The 19,212-nt window shown below is 57.7% G+C and overlaps 4 protein-coding genes and 1 long non-coding RNA gene across 5 annotated transcripts; 2 read left to right on the forward strand and 3 right to left on the reverse strand.

The window, feature by feature from the left end:
• Positions 1–33: 33 nt before the first annotated feature.
• On the reverse strand, positions 34–1,929 carry RPL27 (ribosomal protein L27). The gene is made up of 4 exons (XM_071577657.1): positions 1,719–1,929; positions 1,445–1,614; positions 824–934; positions 34–124 (listed from the first exon to the last, which is right to left on the reverse strand). Exons 1-4 carry the CDS (start codon positions 1,797–1,799, stop codon positions 76–78), a joined length of 411 nt encoding a protein of 136 aa, XP_071433758.1. The 5' UTR covers positions 1,800–1,929; the 3' UTR covers positions 34–75.
• A 55-nt stretch (positions 1,930–1,984) lies between these two features.
• On the forward strand, positions 1,985–5,178 carry LOC139682953 (uncharacterized). The gene is made up of 2 exons (XR_011699698.1): positions 1,985–2,848; positions 4,105–5,178. It is a non-coding gene; the product is annotated as an uncharacterized lncRNA (long non-coding RNA).
• Positions 2,683–8,464, reverse strand: RUNDC1 (RUN domain containing 1). Its single transcript, XM_071577636.1, has 5 exons — positions 5,693–8,464; positions 4,950–5,108; positions 4,508–4,706; positions 4,155–4,244; positions 2,683–3,626 (listed from the first exon to the last, which is right to left on the reverse strand). Exons 1-5 carry the CDS (start codon positions 6,830–6,832, stop codon positions 2,761–2,763), a joined length of 2,454 nt encoding a protein of 817 aa, XP_071433737.1. The 5' UTR covers positions 6,833–8,464; the 3' UTR covers positions 2,683–2,760.
• A 22-nt stretch (positions 8,465–8,486) lies between these two features.
• Positions 8,487–13,007, forward strand: AARSD1 (alanyl-tRNA synthetase domain containing 1). The gene is made up of 12 exons (XM_071577645.1): positions 8,487–8,598; positions 8,670–8,792; positions 8,860–9,019; positions 9,371–9,428; positions 9,771–9,927; positions 10,018–10,134; positions 10,766–10,896; positions 11,066–11,132; positions 11,322–11,413; positions 11,897–11,951; positions 12,563–12,657; positions 12,786–13,007. The coding sequence occupies exons 1-12, from the start codon at positions 8,560–8,562 to the stop codon at positions 12,919–12,921; spliced, it is 1,230 nt and encodes a 409-aa protein (XP_071433746.1). The 5' UTR covers positions 8,487–8,559; the 3' UTR covers positions 12,922–13,007.
• A 1,255-nt stretch (positions 13,008–14,262) lies between these two features.
• On the reverse strand, positions 14,263–17,213 carry G6PC1 (glucose-6-phosphatase catalytic subunit 1). The gene is made up of 5 exons (XM_071577647.1): positions 16,921–17,213; positions 16,302–16,411; positions 15,856–15,964; positions 15,504–15,619; positions 14,263–15,404 (listed from the first exon to the last, which is right to left on the reverse strand). Exons 1-5 carry the CDS (start codon positions 17,148–17,150, stop codon positions 14,893–14,895), a joined length of 1,077 nt encoding a protein of 358 aa, XP_071433748.1. The 5' UTR covers positions 17,151–17,213; the 3' UTR covers positions 14,263–14,892.
• Between the last annotated feature and the right edge of the window lie 1,999 nt (positions 17,214–19,212).

Genomic DNA, 19,212 nt, shown 5'->3' on the forward strand with positions numbered 1-19,212 from the left:
CACAAAGAACACTGCTTAAGTAACAAAACAACGTGGGTTTTAATAAACGTTTATTGATGCAACCTTATTACAGCCCTAGAATCGCAGCTTCTGGAAGAACCACTTGTTCTTGCCGGTTTTGTACCTGAAAGAGAATACAAAGGTTAGAGAAGACTCTGTTCCAGCAGGTAACAGTAACCAAAGCTGTACCTGAGATGTCCCAGACAAACAAGAGGCAGCAAAATCAGCTTACTAAGAGACAATTCACCTGGTTGCTCCAGCCTGGACTGCAACTAGACCTGCTTTAAATACTGAAACTCCACGGGAAGCAAGTGCCAGCTTACATCTCTCTCCTGAAGGACACCCACACTGTGGGGCCTCCCCCCTCACCCACAGGAGCACCAGACGTGGCCATCCCACTGGACACCGGGCACGGCCTGGCGGCGTCACCAGCAGCTGCCTCAGAGAACAGCACAGGGGCTGCCTCAGACACGCTGGGGCCCACTGGGGCCACACAGCTCCTTCCTCTGAAGGAGATTTTGAACAGAAAACAAAAAGGAAGGACTGGTAACCCTGGCACTCCTGGGCAAAGCACAAGCACTGCCCCAGCCCACTCAGTCCAGCAACAGAAATGGAATGGACAAACTTGCAGCAGGATGCCAGAGCATCCACTGGCACGTGGAACACACAAACAGGTGAGAAGGAACACGCTCACCAAACGTGCACGCAGGGAAGCTGGGCAGACATGTCAGCCGGGGCACTCGGGGGCTATGGCACAGCCACACCAAGTCCTGGCCCTGGGGACCAGCACCAACACCACTGAAGAGAGGAGCACTCAACTCACCTTTCCTCAAATTTCACCTTGGCTTCACGTCTCGCTTTCCGTTTCAGAGCAGGGTCCCTGAACACGTCCTTATTGACCACTGTTTTGTCCAGGGGAATATCCACAGAATACCTGGGCAAGAGAACAGCATGGCTGGAAAGGGCCACAGGACCTGGCACAGGGCTGAACACCGAGCAGGGAGCCAGGACCGGTCCCCAACTTGTGCCAGGCCAAGGGGCTACAGCTCTTAAAGCCTCCTCCATTCAGGAACCACCAAAGCACTAAAGGCCCCCCGTTCAGCCTATAAACAAAACAGCCACGTGCTTCCCCACGGACACACAGCTCTGCCAGCCCCAGATTTTCCCAGATGTTTCAAACCCCATCTGCCGACACTCCCTGAGCAGGGGGAAGGGCAGCGTGGCTGAATTAAGAGCCAAGTGCCTCACTCCAAAAGTCAGTATTTCCCCTCAGCCTCAGACCACCAACTCCCTGTTTTTGCAGAGCCCGAGCCTCACGTTCACTCAGTCACGACATAAACAGCCCCAGTGCCTCTCGGCGGTCACGACACCACACGAGAACGCTCCCCAGAGGCAGCCGAGACTCCTCCTGCCCCGCCGGCAGCACTGCCGGGGCCGCACTCACCGGGTGGGCATCAGGTGGTTGTAGTTGTAAACCTTGACGAAGGACTTGATCTTGGATCTCTTGGCGATCTTCTTCTTGCCCATGGCGGCCGTCACCTTGCGCGGGTAGCGGTCGATCCCGGCCACCAAGGCGTGGCTGTACGGCCGGTCCGAGGTGCCATCGTCGATGTTCTGAAACACACGGGCCGCAGCGGCGATGGCAGCGCACGGACCCCGCCTGTGCCGCCCCGCGAATCCCGCCCGGGGCGGCCCCGCCGGGACAGCCCCACGCTCACCTTAACGATGACGGCCTTCCGCCCCGAGTAGCGCCCAGCCAGCACCAGCACCACCTTCCCCGGCTTCATGAACTTCCCCATCTCTGCAGAGACCGCAGCCGGCAGTCAGGCCGCGCCGGCGCCGCCGCACCCGCGGATGGCGGCGGATCCCGCGCCCCTTCGCACTCACCGAGGCTCCGCCGCGATGGCGCCCAGACCGGAAAAGGAACCGGGGCCCGCGCCCCGACCTTTCACTGCAGGATCGCGCGTCACTTCCGGCGCGACACCGGGAGCGGCTGCTGACACCGAGCACGGCAGGACCTCGTGTTCCCTCTCCGGTGTTCCCTCTCCGGTGTTCCCCCCCCGGTCCCCGCCCCTCCCCGAGCACGGCGAGGGCCGCGGGACGGAGCCGGTAACGGACATAGCACACGGCACGGTGTTGGGCTGGGTCCAGACGTAGCACAGCGGTATTTAATACACCCCGCGGGACACGGGGCCGTGCTGGCCCTTGCACAAAAGCCTGGAACAATTTGCTCGGACCGGTGGACAAGCAGCCCGGAGACGCGGCCTGCGGAGCTGCTGGAGGAGCCTCAGGAGCCCCAGGGCAACTGCGGATCTGCCCGTGCCTTCAGCACCCACTCTGGGGAGGGCAGGTCCGGTGTGACCGGGCAGGCCCCGAGGTGCCTCAACACCTGCCAGCCTTGCTCCTCCCTGAGGGGAGGGCACAGACTGAGGAATAACCACAAAGGAGCTCAGCTGCACGTCCCAAGGGCCTCCCCCACCTGCAGGCCCGGTGGGCAGCCCTCTGCCCCCTCCCCCAACCCTCACGGGCACCCGGGCAAGGCAGTCTGGCCTCGGAAGCAGCAGGGCCAGGGCAGGGAGGTGCTGCCTCCAGCAGCTCTGCAGGGGCAGCCCCAGACAATGCACACTTCCAACATCGTGACACTCTAAAATTTCCCTAAAAGCAAACATCAAACAGACAAACTTGGGTCTTACAAAAGCCAGGCTTCTAGAGCCCAACAGCTGCCTACTTGTGGAAAATGAATGATCTCCAATAAAAACATCAAAAAGCATCTTTGATGTTTTTCAGCTGCCGGACAGCCAGATCAACAGGGAGGTCGAACTTCAAGTTGCTCAGGCGGCTGAGGAGGGTGAGTGCACTCTCAAACCCCGTGCTGGCCATGTAGCTCCAGGGCTGGTAGTGGGACTGCACCAGAGCTCCAGACTTGCAGATGAGGTTGAGCCAGGAGACCAGGCGCTGCTCGTTGAGTGCCAGGCACACCAGCGCCTTCAGCTCCGAGTCCGCGCTGCGCTTGAAGGGGCCGTGCTCCGTCAGCACGGTGTGGATGGCAGCCAGCAGGCTCTGCTTGGGGGTGGCAGCCACTGCTCCTGTCACAGGCAAGGCAAAGGACTGGGACAGCTTGCGAGCTGGGGATTCCACAAAGGCTTGTCCGTTCTTAGTGTTGTAATACTTGACAAAGAGTTCCCAGGGGTGCATCGTCCGTGGCGAGGGGGTGAGCGCAGGAATCAAGCAGGCAATGGGGGCCAACACCAGGCTCATGCCAGGGGAAGAGGCAGAGAGCCCGTGAGCCAGCAGGTCCCGCAGAGCCACCGTCAGCTCCCTGCGCACAGCCAGTGTCAGCTCATCTCTGCCTCCCAGGGGAACGTCCTGCAGCTCAGAGGAGCAGAAACCATGCTCTGCCTGCTGCTGTTCCAGGGCGAGCTGCCTCACCCGCTCCACTGACAACTCCAGTTTCTTAATTAAAGGGGAGAAGTCCTTGTTGTCTTGGTCCTTCTGCCACAACGTGTGAGGGATCTGACCCGTGGCACAACCAAACTGGCTGACAGCAAAGATCTGCAGCACGGCCAGCATGCGGCGCATGAGCTGCAGGCCCGTCTCCCGCATTCTTCTGGCATCTTCTGGGTTCACTGCCCAGGTTAGAAAAGAGAAAAACATACTCTTGTTAGGGAGTCAACAGCCCTTGTTCATACATACAAAGGGAGTGCAAATGTCTGCAAATTCCATCAGGCCAACATTCTGAGTAGCAGCAGATGCCTCACGCTACACTATTGCAGTGCCACTAAGTTCATGGCCTCAGACTCTAAAAAACACTGGATGCCTCAGCTCACAATACCTGCTCACAGAGCACAAATTACTGTGTGTCACACAGGCTTGCTTGGTCTGTCAGTGTTTTGTACTATCAGCAGTCCCTTCTCTTCCTGACCCCTGCCAAGGACGAATCCCATTCTTTGCCACATGTTCAGGCTCTGTGACTACTCTGAGGATCACACGGAGGGAGGGTAAAAGAACTGGACACATGCCTTCAGCAGTGGGGCTGGGGAGGTACAGAAACCAACTGCCAGGCAAAAGCAGAGCATGACTGATTTGTGCCTGTCAAAACTTCAGGAAGGGACAGCTGGAGATGTGCTGGCAGTGCTGAGCCTGGTGATGCCCACCTCTGTTCGCAGAAGGCCGAGTGCTGGGTTTGGAGGAGCCCCTGCAGTCACAGTGTCCATCTTCTGCCTTGCCAGAGCTTCCAACTTCATCTACAACAAGGATTTCACACCATTATTTCACATTTGTGAATTTCAGCTGCATATACCAAGTATGAAGGTCAACGTTCCTCAGACCTCTCTGGAACTCTTTTTTCACTCTATTCATTTTCTCACCATCAGTTTAGAGAGATTTATACTTTCCTGTGACCCAGAAGCTGTTCCTGCATGCCTGACATCTGTGACCTCCCTCCTCATGACTATGACAAGGAATTACAAAGCAATTCAGTCTGCTTATCTCAAAACTCATCACTGACCCTGAATGAAGTTGATGAACATTTCGAGGTCCCTTATCTGGGTCTTCAGTTGTTCCACCAGCTGCTCCTTCAGCCTGGCTGGATTTACAATCTGTGCTATGGCAGCATCCACCCGCTGCCGCAGTTCCTCTGGAGAGAGAGTTGCAATATCTTCACTCAAGTCCATGTCCAGCTTCTTTATCAACTCATTTATAATCATCTGAAAACACAAGTGAGCAGCATGATATCACAGTGTGGCACTGCAGCCCAGGACATTCCCTTGGAAGCAGGAGGCCTTTGCTGTACAGAAATAATTGCAGAAATGGGACAGCTTCACACATATTGATGAACTGCTAACACTCTGTTGCAGCTGCTGGCATGGAGTATAGACTGATGAGCAGCTACTGTTTGTAAGAGGTTCACAAGAGCTAGGAAATATAGTGGGAGGATTTTTAAGCCTTACCTGTTGCCTTTCCATAACCACAGACTGTGGCAGAGAATCATAGCTGCCCTCTTGGTAAGCAAAGGTCTCCAGGTCATCCAGCTGTGTCTTGAGCTGCAGGATCAGCTCCCTCTGCTTCTCTTTCTGGACCTCAATCTGCTCCTGCTTCTCTTGCTCACCCTGAAAAAAAGTTACCAGTAAATAAAATTGAAGACTTATTGTCATAGCAAAGTCCCAGCAAACAGCATCATGACATGAGTGTTTCCTGCAGTTCATGCAGTTCATTAACAAGCACTGCAAACCAGTCTGAGACAGAAATGTGCCTGAGCACCGAGGAGAGGTGCCAGCCACATCACCTCCTCTGAAGGGAGAAGGGAAGCATTTCTCCAGACCTTCTGCACCCACACCTCATCCCACAAGGCCGGGATCCAGGAAGAAAGTGGCCAAATAGTGTGTGCATATCACAGCTCCTCTGAGTCACCTGTATTGTACCTGGGAGTGGAGCGGTGACACACCACTCAGGGCCTTGGGGCACGTCCCTGCGAGCCAGCTCCGTGTCCGCAGGGCCCTGAGTGTGTCTGGCACCGATCCCTGTGGAAACACTGGTGTCGCGGGCAGAAGCGCCGCTGAGCGCCCGCCGGCAGCGCTAACAGGACAGGCGCACATACTGAGACCGCAGCAGGAGCCAGGGGATGCCGGTGCCCGGGGCATCGGCGCTCTCCGTGCCCAGCAGAGCCCCGCTCTGCCCGGCCGCGGGCACTCACCGGGGCGGCACCGAGCCCGTGGGGCAGCGGCGCGGGGCAGCCGCGGAAGGCGAAGTCCTCGAGGTCGCGGAGCAGGCGCTGCTGCTCGGCCGGGCCCGCCCGGGCCACCTGCCGGAGCCGGAACTGCACCTGTGCGAAGTGCGAGGCGAGCGCCAGCAGCGCCCCGTGCAGCCGGCGCCGCTCGGCCTGCAGCCGCGCCACCGACTGCGGCGACCTGCTCCCCGCCGCCACCTCGTCGTCGTCCTCCTCTTCCTCCTCCGCCGACACGGCGCCTACCGGCGCCCAGCGCTCGCCGGGGCCCGACGCGCCGCCCTCCGCCTCCATGGCCGCCTCTACCGCCGCTACGGCCGCCGCGCCCCCGCCGCCATCTTGGCGCCGCCGGGCGGGGCGATGGGCGGGGCCGGCGGGGCGAGGGCGCCCCCTCGCGGCGCGGCGGAGCGGCTGCGGCGGCCCCGGGGGGTTCGCGGAAGGTCTCGGGGGGTCCCGGAGTTCCCGGGAAGTCCCGGGCGGTCCTGGGGGTCGGGGAGCTCCCACCGCAGGCCGCGACCGGGCTGCGGGTTGGCCGCGTTGTGCCCGCCCCGGCCGGTCCCCCCTCCCGGCCCAGCCGGCAGCCTCGCCCCCGGCCCGAAATAGCTCGGGGCGGGGTCGGCACCGCAATGGCGAGGTGAGCGCGGTCGGACGGGACGGGCAGCGCCCCTCCACGGCGCCCGGTCCCGGCCGAGGCACCATCCCGGGGCAGCGGGGAACGGTACCGGCAGAGGGGAGCGGGCACGGGCCGGACGGGCCAGGCTGACTGCCGGGCGAGGGGCCTGCGGGGCGGGACAGGAGAGCGCTGCTGGCCCACCGCCCACCACACACCGGCCGGCACCCGCCCGGCTCCCTCCGGCAGCCCCGGGGCTGGGCACGGGGGTGAAGGAGCGGCCCCGGAGGCGGAGCAGAGCTGGCACCGCGGGAATGCCCCCGGTGATACTGGCTGGTCTGCTTTTCCCTAAGGCAACCTGCAAAGACACTGTGGTACGATCGCCCGCGGTACGTGTACCTGGAGTTCTGCGTCGAGGACAGCATGGACGTGAAAGTTACCATAGAGGACCAGCGGCTGGTGTTCAGGTGAACTGCCCCTGCCCTGCTGACTGATGACATGGCCCTGAACTGGGATGGTTCTGTGAGAGCAGGGCATGCATGGCCTCAACCGTTTCCTAAGCCAGGCTGTTACGGTGTTTTGGCAGTTGCAAAAATGCAGACGGTGTGGAGTTCTACAACGAGATCAACCTGTATGCCAAGGTCAACTCCAAGGTGAGGCATCCCCCCAACAAACTGCTCTCCGACAGCCTCTATCAGGCTCAGAGTCAGAGCCAGCCTGTGCAGGCATGAACAGCGCTGCTTGGTGCTGAATGCTGCCTGTTCTTGAGAGCTTCAGGTAAGCACAAACCTGAGAGCCCTGGCTTGCCCTGGGCCTGGTACTTGGAGTGCTGCCATGAGCCAGAAACAACTTGTCTCCGTGGTTCTGCACAGGGCTGAGCTTTATGACTGTCTCCAGGTCTGCACAGAGGAGTGTGGCAGACACTGGGGTGAGGCACCCCTGATCTCTTGGCAGGACTCACGGGAGAAGCGCTCTGACCGCTCCATCACGTGCTTTATGAGGAAGTGGAAGGAGAAAGTGGCCTGGCCGCGCATCACTAAGGAGAACATCAAGGTGTGTGTGGTGTCTGGCAGCCAGGGCCAGCTCAGCACGTGTGCTGTCGCCACACAATACCTTGTGGCTCCCAGGGACCAACCTGGCCCCGGGACAGACACAAAGGGCCCCAAGACAGAGCTCCCACAAAACTCAACCTGACAATCACCACTACTCCACAAATATCTGCCCTTCAAGAAGGATGCAGCACAGGCAGGCCCAGGACCGGCGCCTGCGGGCAAAGGGACACCCCTACTTCCTGATCCTCCCCAGGCCCTTCACCTGTGCAGGAACAGTCCCTGGGCTGTGGGTCCCTACTGTGCTGCTCCCCCTGCTCAGGAGATGTTCTCTGTGCCCACAGCCAGCCTGGCTCTCCGTGGACTTTGACAACTGGCGAGACTGGGAAGGGGATGAGGAGGTGGAAAGGGCCATGGTGGAGCAGTATGCAGAGGTGAGCTGGGCTGCTGGCTTTAGGGTCCCCAGGCACATCAGGTGGATACTTGGGATGGTGGGGAGGCCAGGCATTTGGGGTTCCAGCCATTTGTTTCCCATCCAGATGCTGGAGAAGGTGACAGACAAAGGCCCCCCGCCAGCCATGGATGACCTGGATGTAAGTACCACCTGCCAGCTGCTTCCCACCACTCTGCTGAGCAGAGCCAGGCCTTTGCCCTCCCCAGCTCCGGGACAGCGGCAGCAGCTCCTGCTGCTCCCCTCGGCCAGGCCGTCCCGGAGACAGCATGGACGTGCTCCCCGGGGCTGCCGGCCGGTGCAGGGCTGGCCCGGTCTCTGGCATCTCGCCCTGCTCCTACAGGACGACTGAAGCCCGGGTCCCGGGGATGCTGCGGCTGCAGGAGGCCTCCCGGCGTGCCGCTAACACGCACCGACCGACGGGCAGCGCGGGCAGGGTCCTCCGAAGCACCGGAGCTGCCTCAGCTGGTGCCCCGCCGCGGGCAGCGCACCCGACCCTGGGCGGCGGAGGCGGTGCGGTCTCCCGTGCCCGGTTACCGCGTGGGGCTTAGGCTAATAAACATGTGTACTGCCGCGGCCGTCTGCTGTGCGCCCGGGATCCGTCCGTCCCCAAACCGGGGCCGTCCCTCCCCAGACGGGGCCGCCCCTCCGCACCGCGAGCGCGCCCGCGTCATCCCGCAGGTCCCGCCCGCTCCGCCCGCGCCGTGTCCCTTCGCGGCCGGTCGCGATGGTGTTCCGGTGCCAGCGGGACAGCTGGGCCCGGCAGGTACCGGCGCGGGGCGCGGGGCGCGGGGCAGGCGCGGGCCGGCCCTTACTGTGCCGCCGTCTCTGTCGCAGTTCGCCACCAGGGTGGTGTCGTGCCGGCCGGCGGAGGTGCGGCTCGAGGACGGCGGGGAGCCGGTGCGCGGGTTCCAGGTGGTGCTGGAGGACACCATCCTCTTCCCCGAGGGCGGCGGGCAGGTACGAGCCGGGCCGGGCGGGGCGGGGGCCGGGCCCGACCGGCGGCACTGACGCCCCGTGTCCGCAGCCTGACGATCGCGGCCTCATCGGGGACGTGCCGGTGCTGCGCGTGACCCGGCGGGGCCCCGAGGCCCTGCACTTCGTGCCGGCCGCGCTCGAGCCCGGCGTCGAGGTGCAGCTGTCGCTGGACTGGGAGCGCCGCTTCGACCACATGCAGCAGCATTCAGGTCCGTGCCAGTCCCGGGGGGCACCCCGTAACACCCCGCTTACCCTTACCGGGGGTCGGTCAGTGTCCACCGTGCCCAACGGCTCTGCGTGCACGGCCTGGCCCTGGCACCACTTGGGACAGCAAGTGACTCGCTGCAAGCCCTCCTTGGCTTGTGAACAAACCCACCGAAAACAGCTTTGGAAGGAAAAGTTCAGCCCATGAGGCCAGGGCTGTCTCCACTGCCCCTGAGCACTGGCAGGAGCCTCACGGTGCCTGGCACTTGCTGCTGGGGGGAATGTCCGTGGGGCTTACACAGCCTGACTGAGAATACCAGTGGCACTCAGAGCTGGTGCTTGCATGTCTCTTCCAGGACAGCATCTCATCACTGCCATTGCAGAACAGATGTTTGGATTCAAGACAACTTCATGGTGAGCAGGATGAAGATTCCTGTATTACCTTGTTTGGCACATCCCAGCATGCTGGGCTGCACAGAACCTGAACATTGACACACCAAAAGCAGTTTGGACATTTCACTCAAGCTCAGAGGTCCTGGGAGAGGTGACTGACCTAGAGAAGCTGTACAAAGGGTTTGCTCTGTCTTGTCCTCCTCAAGTGTTTGGTTTGTACTTGGTGTTCTGAACATAACCGGGAGAAGAGGGAAGTTTGTTTTGTTTCAGTCCCCACATGCCCAGCAGTGGGATGCTGGTGCTGCACAGAGGGACCTCCCGGCTGGTCTGAGCTACAGCAGCCGATGTTCTTCCTCGGTGCAGGGAGCTGGGCCGGCAGCGGAGCCTCATTGAGCTGGACACCCCCTCGATGACAGCAGAGCAGGTCAAGGCCCTGGAACAGAGTGTGAACGAGAAAATCCGGGACAGGGTCCCTGTGACAGTGAGGGAACTGGCAGCAGATGACCCTGAAATTGAAACAGTGAGTGGTGGGAGAGAACTGGTAAGATTTGTGGGACCAGAATAACTGAGCATGGATGTCACCTTGTTTCTCACTGTCCTCCTCTGCCAGGTGAGGAGCCGGGGACTGCCCGACGACCACGTGGGGCCAGTGCGTGTTGTGGACATTGAAGGCATTGACTCCAACATGTGCTGTGGGACTCACGTCTCCAACCTGAGTGACCTGCAGGTGGGTGGTTGCAGCCAAGCTGCCTCCAGGAGCCACACTCCACACAGAGCACAGCAGGAGACACTGGGATCCAGAGGCTGCTCGAGACTGTACCCCTTGGAAAGGGCTGAGGGAGCCCAGCAAGGCCACACATGGGCTGGCAGCCTCAGGGTCTTTTGTTTTCTTGTAGCAGAACTCAGACCTGTGTGCAGCAATGACATCCCTGTGCTGCCAGTGCCTCTGCAGAGGGTGCACGGGTGCTGCGGGTGCGTGTTAGTCATGTACCCCCTGCTTAAAGCTCTGATATTTTTGAGTGTTTGTCATGGATCAGAGGTCCTCTGTGCAGGGAGATGGTGATAAAACTCTAGAGCTGCCTTTAAGTATTTGTGCCTTTTCAATTGTTGGTTGGAGTCTGTTTCCCAGCAGAGACATCCACATGCCCTTCAGAGTCCAGGCTGTGACTAGAGAATTTCATAAATTCCATTGTACCACCATCTTGGTTTTTTTGTATGTTGCTCTTGTGGTTGATTTTAATAAATTTATTTTCACCAGCAGAGAGTCAATATTCACCACAAGGCATAGTCTGGTAGGAACTGATCACCTGTGTGTATAACCAAAATGCTCTTCTAACCAGGGTGATTTTCTTTTTAAGGTTATTAAACTCCTTGGCACGGAAAAAGGGAAAAAGAACAAAACCAATTTGGTTTTCTTGGCGGGAAACAGAGTGCTGAAGTCCATCGAACAGAGTCACAGTACTGAGAAGGCTCTAACCTCCCTGCTTAAGTAATACCCTTTCCACTTCTGTTATTTCATCTTTCTTCCTCCTCCTGACAGATACCACATAAGCCTCAGGGTGCAGCTTCTGGGGCTGCTTAGGATTTGGTTTTGCTCCTTTAGGAAATCCTTCCTTTGTCCTTCAGAGCAGGGATCCAAACTCTCCTTGTTTTTTCAGAAATGGACCAGGTGAGCATGTAGAAGCTGTGAGAAGACTGCAGAGCTCTGTGAAACTGCTCCAGAAGGTACGAGAGTGGCTGGGAAAAGTGGGGCGTGGCTGCTTCCTGTAGACCTGAGCTTCAGTTGTGGTAACTGGGAATTGAGTTGTAGGCTTCAGTTTTTGTGGATATGAAAAGTGCTCCAGCCTCTGGGAGCACAGCTGTACTCACATGGACTTCTCCAGCTGCAGTACAGTTCATTTGCTTTTCTTTCAGAATAACCTAAACCTGCTTAGAGACATTGCTGTTTTGATAGCCCGGGACTTCAAGAGCAAACCTGCTCCAGGGCAGCTGTTTGTGTTGCACAGGTATGGAGGAACTCAGGGAAAAGAGGCCAACAGTGTCTCACACATTTTATGGCAGTTACATCTCTCACACCTATTCAGGGTTGTTTTCTGAAGGAAAGGTATAAATGAGGTAAATAGAATATTGAACTGCCTCAGCCTGCTGTGCAGTTGTGTCACTAAAGGAGAGTGTTCACATTAAAGGAATGTGTTCATAATTCAGTCACTGACTTTTCTGGTTTTGTAGCTGAGAAATGACTGCAATTCATCTAATTTCTCTCTGCCCTTGATATTTTCAAATAAAACCAGGGAGATCTATTTCTTAAAGACTTTAACACATCCACAGGAATGCCCAATAAGGATTTAGATATATAGGCAAAATCTAATCTCCATCCTAAGAGCAAGAGGCCAAAACCCCTGATGAGGCCATTCTTTTCTGATTGAGATTTTGGACTCTAGAGGAGGTTTGTGCTTTCTTCTGAAGTGTTTTTTTACCCATCCATACAGGAAAGAGGGTGATTCCGAATTTATGAACATCATTGCTAATGAGATTGGGACAGAGGTGAGTCGCTGATGAAGACTGATCTGACAACCACTGTTTTTTCACCTGAGCTATACACAGACAGGGGCTGGCCAGGCTGCTGTTCTGCCACAGGTGTGATTGGAGCTCTGGTTCCCTTCGACAGTTACCTGGGGTTACCTGTCCCCAGCAGCTTCAGTCTGCAGGGAAATCCTCAACAGTGAGAATTCAGAGCACTGGGGCAGAGCCTGACCCCCAAAGAGCTGCACAGAGCCTCATCAATAAGGATAGGATAGGGATGTGATGGGAGGGGATAGGATGGGATAGGATAGGGTATGATAGGATACAAGTAGAATAGAAAGAGTAGACTGTTTCAGTTGAAAGGCATCTACAACAGTCATTAGTCAAACTGCCAACTGTATCCTTTTAATTCAGGATACCCCAGTACTATGCTGTCCCAACAACACGTGACTGAGAACAAAAGGTTCAGAAGACACTTCCCTTATTCTTTTTTCGAGCAGTCTCTGTCTCAGTAATGTGTATAAACTTCTGAATTATGGGTGTGCTGTTTGGGTCCTGTGGCCAGTGTTTGTCCTTTCCCTGAACAGAGAGGGCACTGCTTAATCTGCAGCAATGTCCACCTCTGTCCACAGGAAACCCTACTATTCCTGACTGTGGGGGATGAAAAAGAAGCAGGCCTCTTCCTTCTAGCTGGACCTGTTGAAGCAGTTGAGAGTTTAGGTCCCAGGTAACATGTTTTGTGGTTTGTTTCAAATGAGCAAGGATCTCTTGTTGCAGACGGAGCAGCTGCGCAGTGTAATCCGGGCATGGGGCTGTGCTTGCTGTTCAGAGCAGCCTGTGGTGTCGTTGCTGCAGGGTGGCAGAGCTACTGGGAGGGAAGGGAGCTGGGAAGCGCGGCCGCTTCCAGGGGAAGGCATCCAAGATGAGCCATCGAGGAGAGGTGCAAGCTCTGCTTCAGGAATTCCTCAGCCATCGAAGCCCTGAAGAGTAAGAAATAATACTCAAAGTAGCATTGTCTTCCCTGTTTTGCAAATGCCTCACCAACTTCTCTCTTGGAAAATAAAGACCTGAACCCGAGAGCTGATGTGCACGTGATCTGAACGGGTTTGTTTGGTGCTCACAGAAGGGTGGAGAGGATCTGCCATCTGTGCTTTGCTGCAAGGGCTCTTTCATTTCCCCAGATAAATGGTAGAGGCATTCAAGTAGTCCTTAGTTAACCACTTTGTAGTAAAACCAGGAGGGCCCTCCCACTGGCAGTACAGTGGGGCTTTTTGCTTTGCACCGGTTGCTGAGGAGCAGTTGCTTGGCACCAACACTCAGCAAGAGGCAGCTGGTCCCCCCACCCCTCTGACACTTTGGCTTGCACAGGGGCAAAGAGCAGCCAGAAGGGAGAGTGGGTGGTTCACGGACAAGAGGTGGTTCCCCACTATGTACCAGTCCTTTCCCTAGTTGGGGTGCAGTTGTTACTGATCCTTTCTTGAACATCAGGAGTTTCTCGGGCTGATGCAGCTACAGACTCCCTCAGAAACAGGCAGCCCTGCTCCTGGTTTTCCCTCAGCTCACTTCCACTGCCTGGGATGACCCTGAAAATGCTGCAGTCTCAGCCAGAGGACCTGAAGAGTGCTGTGGAGCCATAGTGGGGCACAACAGATAATTTGGGCTGTTTTTTCCCCTTCTTGCTAGAAATGGCGTTACAGGTGTACTCTAGATGTTGGAAATAGAAATAGAATGAAAGAAACCTCCATCCTAAGGAAGTTTATCTGTCATGAACAAAGGGATGGAGAACCCCAGCACACAACATTCCCACAGGTGGCTGCTGTAACGGTGTCAGCACACAGGGAACGCCACTGAATCGTGTAGCTGGCTGAGTGTAGGGCCACCACTGACAACTACGACCCCAACCCCGCAGCACAGCCAAACGCCAGCTCTGTCTCCACACAGGGGGTTCAGCACAGCCCCAGCCGAGCCAGTCGTTCTCAAAGCTGAGCTTGTTTCTGGAAGCTGTAAGGTGTCAAGTTTGTCCCTGTTCCTGCCACAAGGTGGACTCAGAAATCTTGGATAAACAGCACAAAAAGCAGCTCATCCGCCCCGCCCCGCTCCGCTGTGCTGTGCTGTCAGTGTCCGACTGCAGAGCAGGGCGAATGGCAAACACCTGGGGCACCTGGCAGTGCCCTTCCCAATGATTTGAACGTGTGTTGCAGGTGTTAGTGCTTCTCATCAGCCAGGAGAGAGGCCCTTCCTCCACAACTCGCAGTCTGTGCCACAGCCCTGAACCCAGGAGCTGAACCCACATCCCACGGTGCTGGCCAGCGGGACACCTGAACTCACCAGCTGAACTCATCTTCGGCTTTAATAAAACTTGCTGTGCACAGCCACACCCCCACGTCACGTGTGTATAGATACGTGTCATGTATGTACACACGCATGCTGTGTCACACAGCGGCGAACACCGAACGCCCCGGGGCTGAGGGGCCCTCACGCTGGTGCTTTATCTTCATGTCACAGTGTCTGCTCGTTCCTGTCACGGAGCTGCCTCACCAGCAGACCCCAGGCACCCAAGGGTGAGCACCCTGCTCCCAGTAGTACTGTCCCCAGCCCTGCAGTGCTGAGGTGGCATGTCCACGTGAACTGCAGAGAACAGGGTCTCCCCTGCACTGCTGCTGTGTCCTGGGCAGATGACCTTCACCTGTGGGTGCTGCGGGAGGGGCAGCAGGGGAGTCCTGGGAGTGCAGGGCTCTCTGTGCCATCAGCCAGCCGCAGACTGGCATGACTGACACTGTGCTCAGATCCGTGCCGTGGGGGCCACCTGGCAGCAGTGCCAGCCCAGTCTCCACAGTCCACTCCCGGTGCGGAATCAGCAGGGAGCACAGAGGGTCTGGGCTGCACCCAGGGCATGGTGGCTGTCCCCGAGACCAGGGCCAGAGTGGCCACTTGCCTGGACACAGTCATCTGCAGGGACGCCCTAGGCAGCCTTCTTGTCCTGTGTGGCCAGGAGGTGGGAGAGGCAGTAGGGGATGAGGCTGACAGTAGCCAGTGGCACAGCTGCACTCTTGCAGAAGGAGAGGAAGTAGAAAAGTAGCTGCATGTGAGAGGGTGGCTTGAAGGCATCAAAGATGTGGAGGATGAGGAGGGAGGCAGCAACACAGCCCAGGCGGAAGGGCAGCTGCTGGCTCTGCTTCCCTTGGAAGCTCTTCTGGTACATGTGGGAATTGAGGGCCAGCCCCAGCCCAAAGAGGATGCCCAGGTTACGGAGGAGGCTGGCAAAAGGGGTGGTGTCGATGTGGACCCACTCAGGGTGGCTGCACCACCTCTGTGCCTTCTCCAGCGTCCAGAGCAGGTCCACGCCAAGCACCCGCAGCAGCAGGTAGAAGCCCAGGGTGAAGCTGAAGAGGAAGAAGGTGATGCCCAGGTACCGACGAAGGCTGGCATGGTAGATGCAGCGAACATGCTGGAAGGTCTTGGCAACAGCGATCCCTGCCAGTAACAAAGCAGGAGCACTGGTCAGTGCCCTGGGTACCACAGCCCAGCATGGCAGTGCCACAGAGAAGGGGATGGGGGACCCAATGCACTTACCTGAGAAAACCCCCGCAATGACTTGGTGGGGGAAGTGAGCAGCAATGAAGACTCGTGACAGGCAGACGCAGACCTGAACTGCCCAGAACCCCATCCAAAGCACCGTCCACAGCACCCTATGAGGGGCAGGTGGCCATGTTGGTGCCAGGGCCAGCTCATGCTGCCTGTGACACAGCCCTCACATATGCCAAACAGTGGCTGGCTGCCTGCTGAACCCATCTTGTGCAGACTGCACCTGGAGTGCCACAGCCTGGCTGTCTGTCCACAGCCTTGTGCCTTAGTGGGCTTGGCCATACCAGTCGGTGCTGGAGCTGCCTCTGCCCAGCACAGGTGGTTTTGGTGCACAGCTTACCAGTATGTCAATGTCCTTGACCGCTTCTTCCCACGAGCAGCGGAGAGGAGGGCCACCACCATGACATAGTAGACACCTGCTGCACCCATGGCATGGCCAGATGGGCTCCCTGGGCAAGAAGAGAGCCCCAGGTCAAAGTCGGCATGGGCCAGAGCCAAGCATGGGCAAGTGTTTGTGCTGAACCACCACATCTGCACCAAGGGTCAAGATCTGCTCTGGGCAGGGACTTCCCTTCCTTCTCCCACTGCAGGCATAGCTGGCATCCCTGGGAGCACAGCAGTAATGGCCCTTTCTCAAGAGCTGGCCAGGAGCATGTGTCGCTAGTGGGCTGTCAGCCACGGCCCTGCCCAGGCCAGCACCCCTCCCTTTGTGTGCAGGTCACCCTGGGCAAGGACCCATTGCCCCAGCTGGAGCTAGGGGACCCCACCAGGGCTGGGGGACCCTACCAGGGCCAGTCTCACAGGTGAGCGGGAACTGCTGGATCTCTGGAGCGGAGTTGTTGCTGTAATAGTCTGTGTCGTGCACCCACCAGTATGGTCTCTCTCCAAAGAGGATCCTGAAAAGAAAGGAGAATGGGGGCTGGGGGCTCCTGGGCACAGTTGCAGCTTCAGCTCTGTACTGGGAGCTGGAAGAAGCAAAGGACCCAGTGAGTGGTTCAGGGCATCCAGACAGACACAGCACCGAGCTGGTCACTTGGTTCTGACTGCTGACACTGTCTGTCTAAGTTCCCATTCCCAGCCCTGATGAGGAAGGGAAAGAATTTCCTGGGAGTAAGTCAACGCAACCTTCTGTGGTGAGGGGCTCTGTGCAGCCCCTGCTCAGCACCACAGCCCTGGCTGATGGGAAGGGTCTGTTTGTAGAAGGCTCCATCTCTCTAGTGGGCTCTGGAGATGGGGAGCTGTTTCTGCATAGTGTGGGAAGGAGCGACCATTGTCACTGCCCAGCTGGGAGCCAAACTCTGGTCGTTGTTCCGCTCCAGCATTGGGACTGAGAGCACCCATCTGGCCTGCATTAGTCCAGCTGTGCCAACACACTCAGAGGGAGCTGTGGCTCAGGGCCACTCACCACTTGAAGACGAGGTTGAGCCAGTCTCCGATCACAGCCACCCAGATGAGCCTGATGCCCACTGCCTCACTGAAGTGGAACCAGATGGGGAAGAGGACAAAAAAAGCATTCCTGAGGTCAGCAGCATAGGAGATGAAGAGGAACCAGTCCTGGGAGCCTTGGAAGCGTTGCTGCAGCCAGTGTGTAGCCCAGATGCCCAGGTCGTGCAGCAGGTTCATGTTGGCCTCCATTCTCTTCTGCTGCCGCTGCCCTTGCTGTGGCTCTGGCTGTCCCACACTCCACTGTGCCACTGGGGTTTTTTATACTCTGCAGGGTCTTGTTTGCTGCGGGCAGGTCGCTGTCCCAGCACTGATCTTTGGACCCAAAACCACTTTTGCCAAAGGTGCATCGCGGGGGGGTTGTTACAAACATGGTTGGAACAACTTACGTAAAAGGGAAAAACAGGTTTCGAGGGCACATGGAGCACAGCCCAGCACCATCCCTGCCCCACAGCTCCCCTCGCTCAGGGGAATCCTGCAGCCCCAGCACCATCCCTGACCCACAGCTCCCTTCACTAAGGGGAATCCTGCAGCCCCAGCACCATCCCTGCCCCACAGCTCCCTTCACTAAGGGGAATCCTGCAGCCCCAGCACCATCCCTGCCCCACAGCTCCCCTCGCTCAGGGGAATCCTGCAGCCCCAGCACCATCCCTGCCCCACAGCTCCCTTCACTAAGGGGAATCCTGCAGCCCCAGCTTCTCTGGCTGCCCAACACCACAGTCTGGCTGCTCCAACTGAACTGCAGCTTTCGCTCTGTTATCTGGGTGACAGCCCTGCAGAGCTGCCGCACACAGGGCTGACACTGCTCCCACCTCTCTGCCATCTCCCCATGAAACACCACACTAATGGGATGCCCAGGAGGGTGGAGTGGGAGCATGGAGCAGAGGGTGTGCTGTCTATCCCTCTCCTCATTTTCCAGGCCAATTCCAGGACTTTGTGTAACCTGAAACTTTCCAAACCATTACTGGAGCTCCCTGCAGCTACAGACAGCCAGGTCTGGGGCAGTCCTGGCTGCCAGCCACGTTCTCCTGATCTCTGGTGTGGGGCTAAAGGACCTCTGCAAATAGGGATGGCATTTCTCCTCCCAGTACCCCTCCACTGGATTAATCCCTCCTGCACCATCAGACCCCAGCTGTGGGGATGGAGCTGAACACACCACTCATCCCAATGGACTGGATCCCAGCCCGTGGCCATTCCCTCAACCCCAGCCACACTCTGCTGTCACTGGCACCACTGAAGACACCACAACTTTATCGTCCACAACCAGTGGTGCTCGGACACACAGGCCTGTGGCAGCAGCACAGCGTGCTCAGCCATCACCCACTGCAGCTGAACAGGCAGCTGCCCGTGGTGGGAGCAGGCAGCAAGGTGTTAATGATCAGCAGCCAGTGAAATGCATCACTTATCTCCCTCCTGAGAAAAGTCAGGTCAAGATCCTTGAACTGCTGCCACATGCTGTTTGCTGCTGCAAGAGCCATGTCCAGCATCTGAGTCCTGCCCACAAGCCCGTGGGGTTCCAGGCAGCATCCTGTCCCCTCTGCCCACACGGAGCCTGGGGAGCCACGGGGTCTGACAGGCAAAACCCCAGCAGAAGCCCTGGGAGAGAGGCACAGATGGCCCATGAGAGAAGCAGTGCAAATGCCACAGGATCAGCCCTGTCACAGACATGTCCCTGCCCAGTGCTGGTCCTCCCTGTCCCTTCCAGCCCAACCTCACTGCACCTGATGAGGATCATCCCAGACCCCGGACTGAGCTTCCAACCTACAAAACACCCCAATAAAGTAGAAGTTTGAAAAGAAATGGAATTACTCTTGCAAAACATATTCCTCAACAGTTCCTTCCAGGATCCTCAACTGAGTGGCTTTGGCCAGCATGAAGGAATGCAACAAACTTGGCTTCTGTGTAAAAAATATTTTGAAACCATCAGTAATAAATCCTCTGCAGGAGATTTCACAGCAGAAAAGGGGGCAAAACGTGCTGGGGGATGGGGACTAGCACTCCAGTCCTCTTGGAAAGTCACTGCAGGAAACCTGGGGCCACAGCAGGGAGAAGCCAGGAAGAGGGACAGAAGCAGTCACCTCCTCCCTCCCAGCATGGAAGATAGAGTGGCACAGCCCAGTGCCCCCATGTGCAGTGGCCAGGTGCACATGCCATGGTGTCAGGTCTGTGCCAGAACCGCCAGTATCCACATGGTAGTTTCCCTGTACTGCTCTATGCCTTGCACTGCAGATACACCCCTGGCCCAGCCCACTGT

The sequence above is a fragment of the Pithys albifrons genome, chromosome 25, assembly GCF_047495875.1.
Source record: "Pithys albifrons albifrons isolate INPA30051 chromosome 25, PitAlb_v1, whole genome shotgun sequence".
NCBI classification, from domain to species: Eukaryota; Metazoa; Chordata; class Aves; order Passeriformes; family Thamnophilidae; genus Pithys; species Pithys albifrons.

Excerpts from the sequence above, each read along its gene's own strand:
- RPL27 (XM_071577657.1), bottom strand. The coding sequence starts at position 1,799 with ATGGGGAAGTTCATGAAGCCGGGGAAGGTGGTGCTGGTGCTGGCTGGG. Across the intron at positions 935-1,444 it reads AACCACCTGATGCCCACCCG|GTATTCTGTGGATATTCCCC; the intron begins GTGAGTGCGGCC and ends TCTCTTGCCCAG. Across the intron at positions 125-823 it reads AAGGTGAAATTTGAGGAAAG|GTACAAAACCGGCAAGAACA; the intron begins GTGAGTTGAGTG and ends ATTCTCTTTCAG.
- G6PC1 (XM_071577647.1), bottom strand. The coding sequence starts at position 17,150 with ATGGAGGCCAACATGAACCTGCTGCACGACCTGGGCATCTGGGCTACA. Across the intron at positions 15,965-16,301 it reads CACCTGTGAGACTGGCCCTG|GGAGCCCATCTGGCCATGCC; the intron begins GTAGGGTCCCCC and ends CTTCTTGCCCAG. Across the intron at positions 15,620-15,855 it reads TCAAGGACATTGACATACTG|GGTGCTGTGGACGGTGCTTT; the intron begins GTAAGCTGTGCA and ends TGCCCCTCATAG.
- AARSD1 (XM_071577645.1), top strand. The coding sequence starts at position 8,560 with ATGGTGTTCCGGTGCCAGCGGGACAGCTGGGCCCGGCAG. Across the intron at positions 9,020-9,370 it reads CCACATGCAGCAGCATTCAG|GACAGCATCTCATCACTGCC; the intron begins GTCCGTGCCAGT and ends TGTCTCTTCCAG. Across the intron at positions 9,928-10,017 it reads ATGACCCTGAAATTGAAACA|GTGAGGAGCCGGGGACTGCC; the intron begins GTGAGTGGTGGG and ends CTCCTCTGCCAG.
- RUNDC1 (XM_071577636.1), bottom strand. The coding sequence starts at position 6,832 with ATGTCATCAGTCAGCAGGGCAGGGGCAGTTCACCTGAACACCAGCCGC. Across the intron at positions 5,109-5,692 it reads ACGGGCTCGGTGCCGCCCCG|GGTGAGCAAGAGAAGCAGGA; the intron begins GTGAGTGCCCGC and ends ACTTTTTTTCAG. Across the intron at positions 4,245-4,507 it reads GTTCATCAACTTCATTCAGG|ATGAAGTTGGAAGCTCTGGC; the intron begins GTCAGTGATGAG and ends TCCTTGTTGTAG.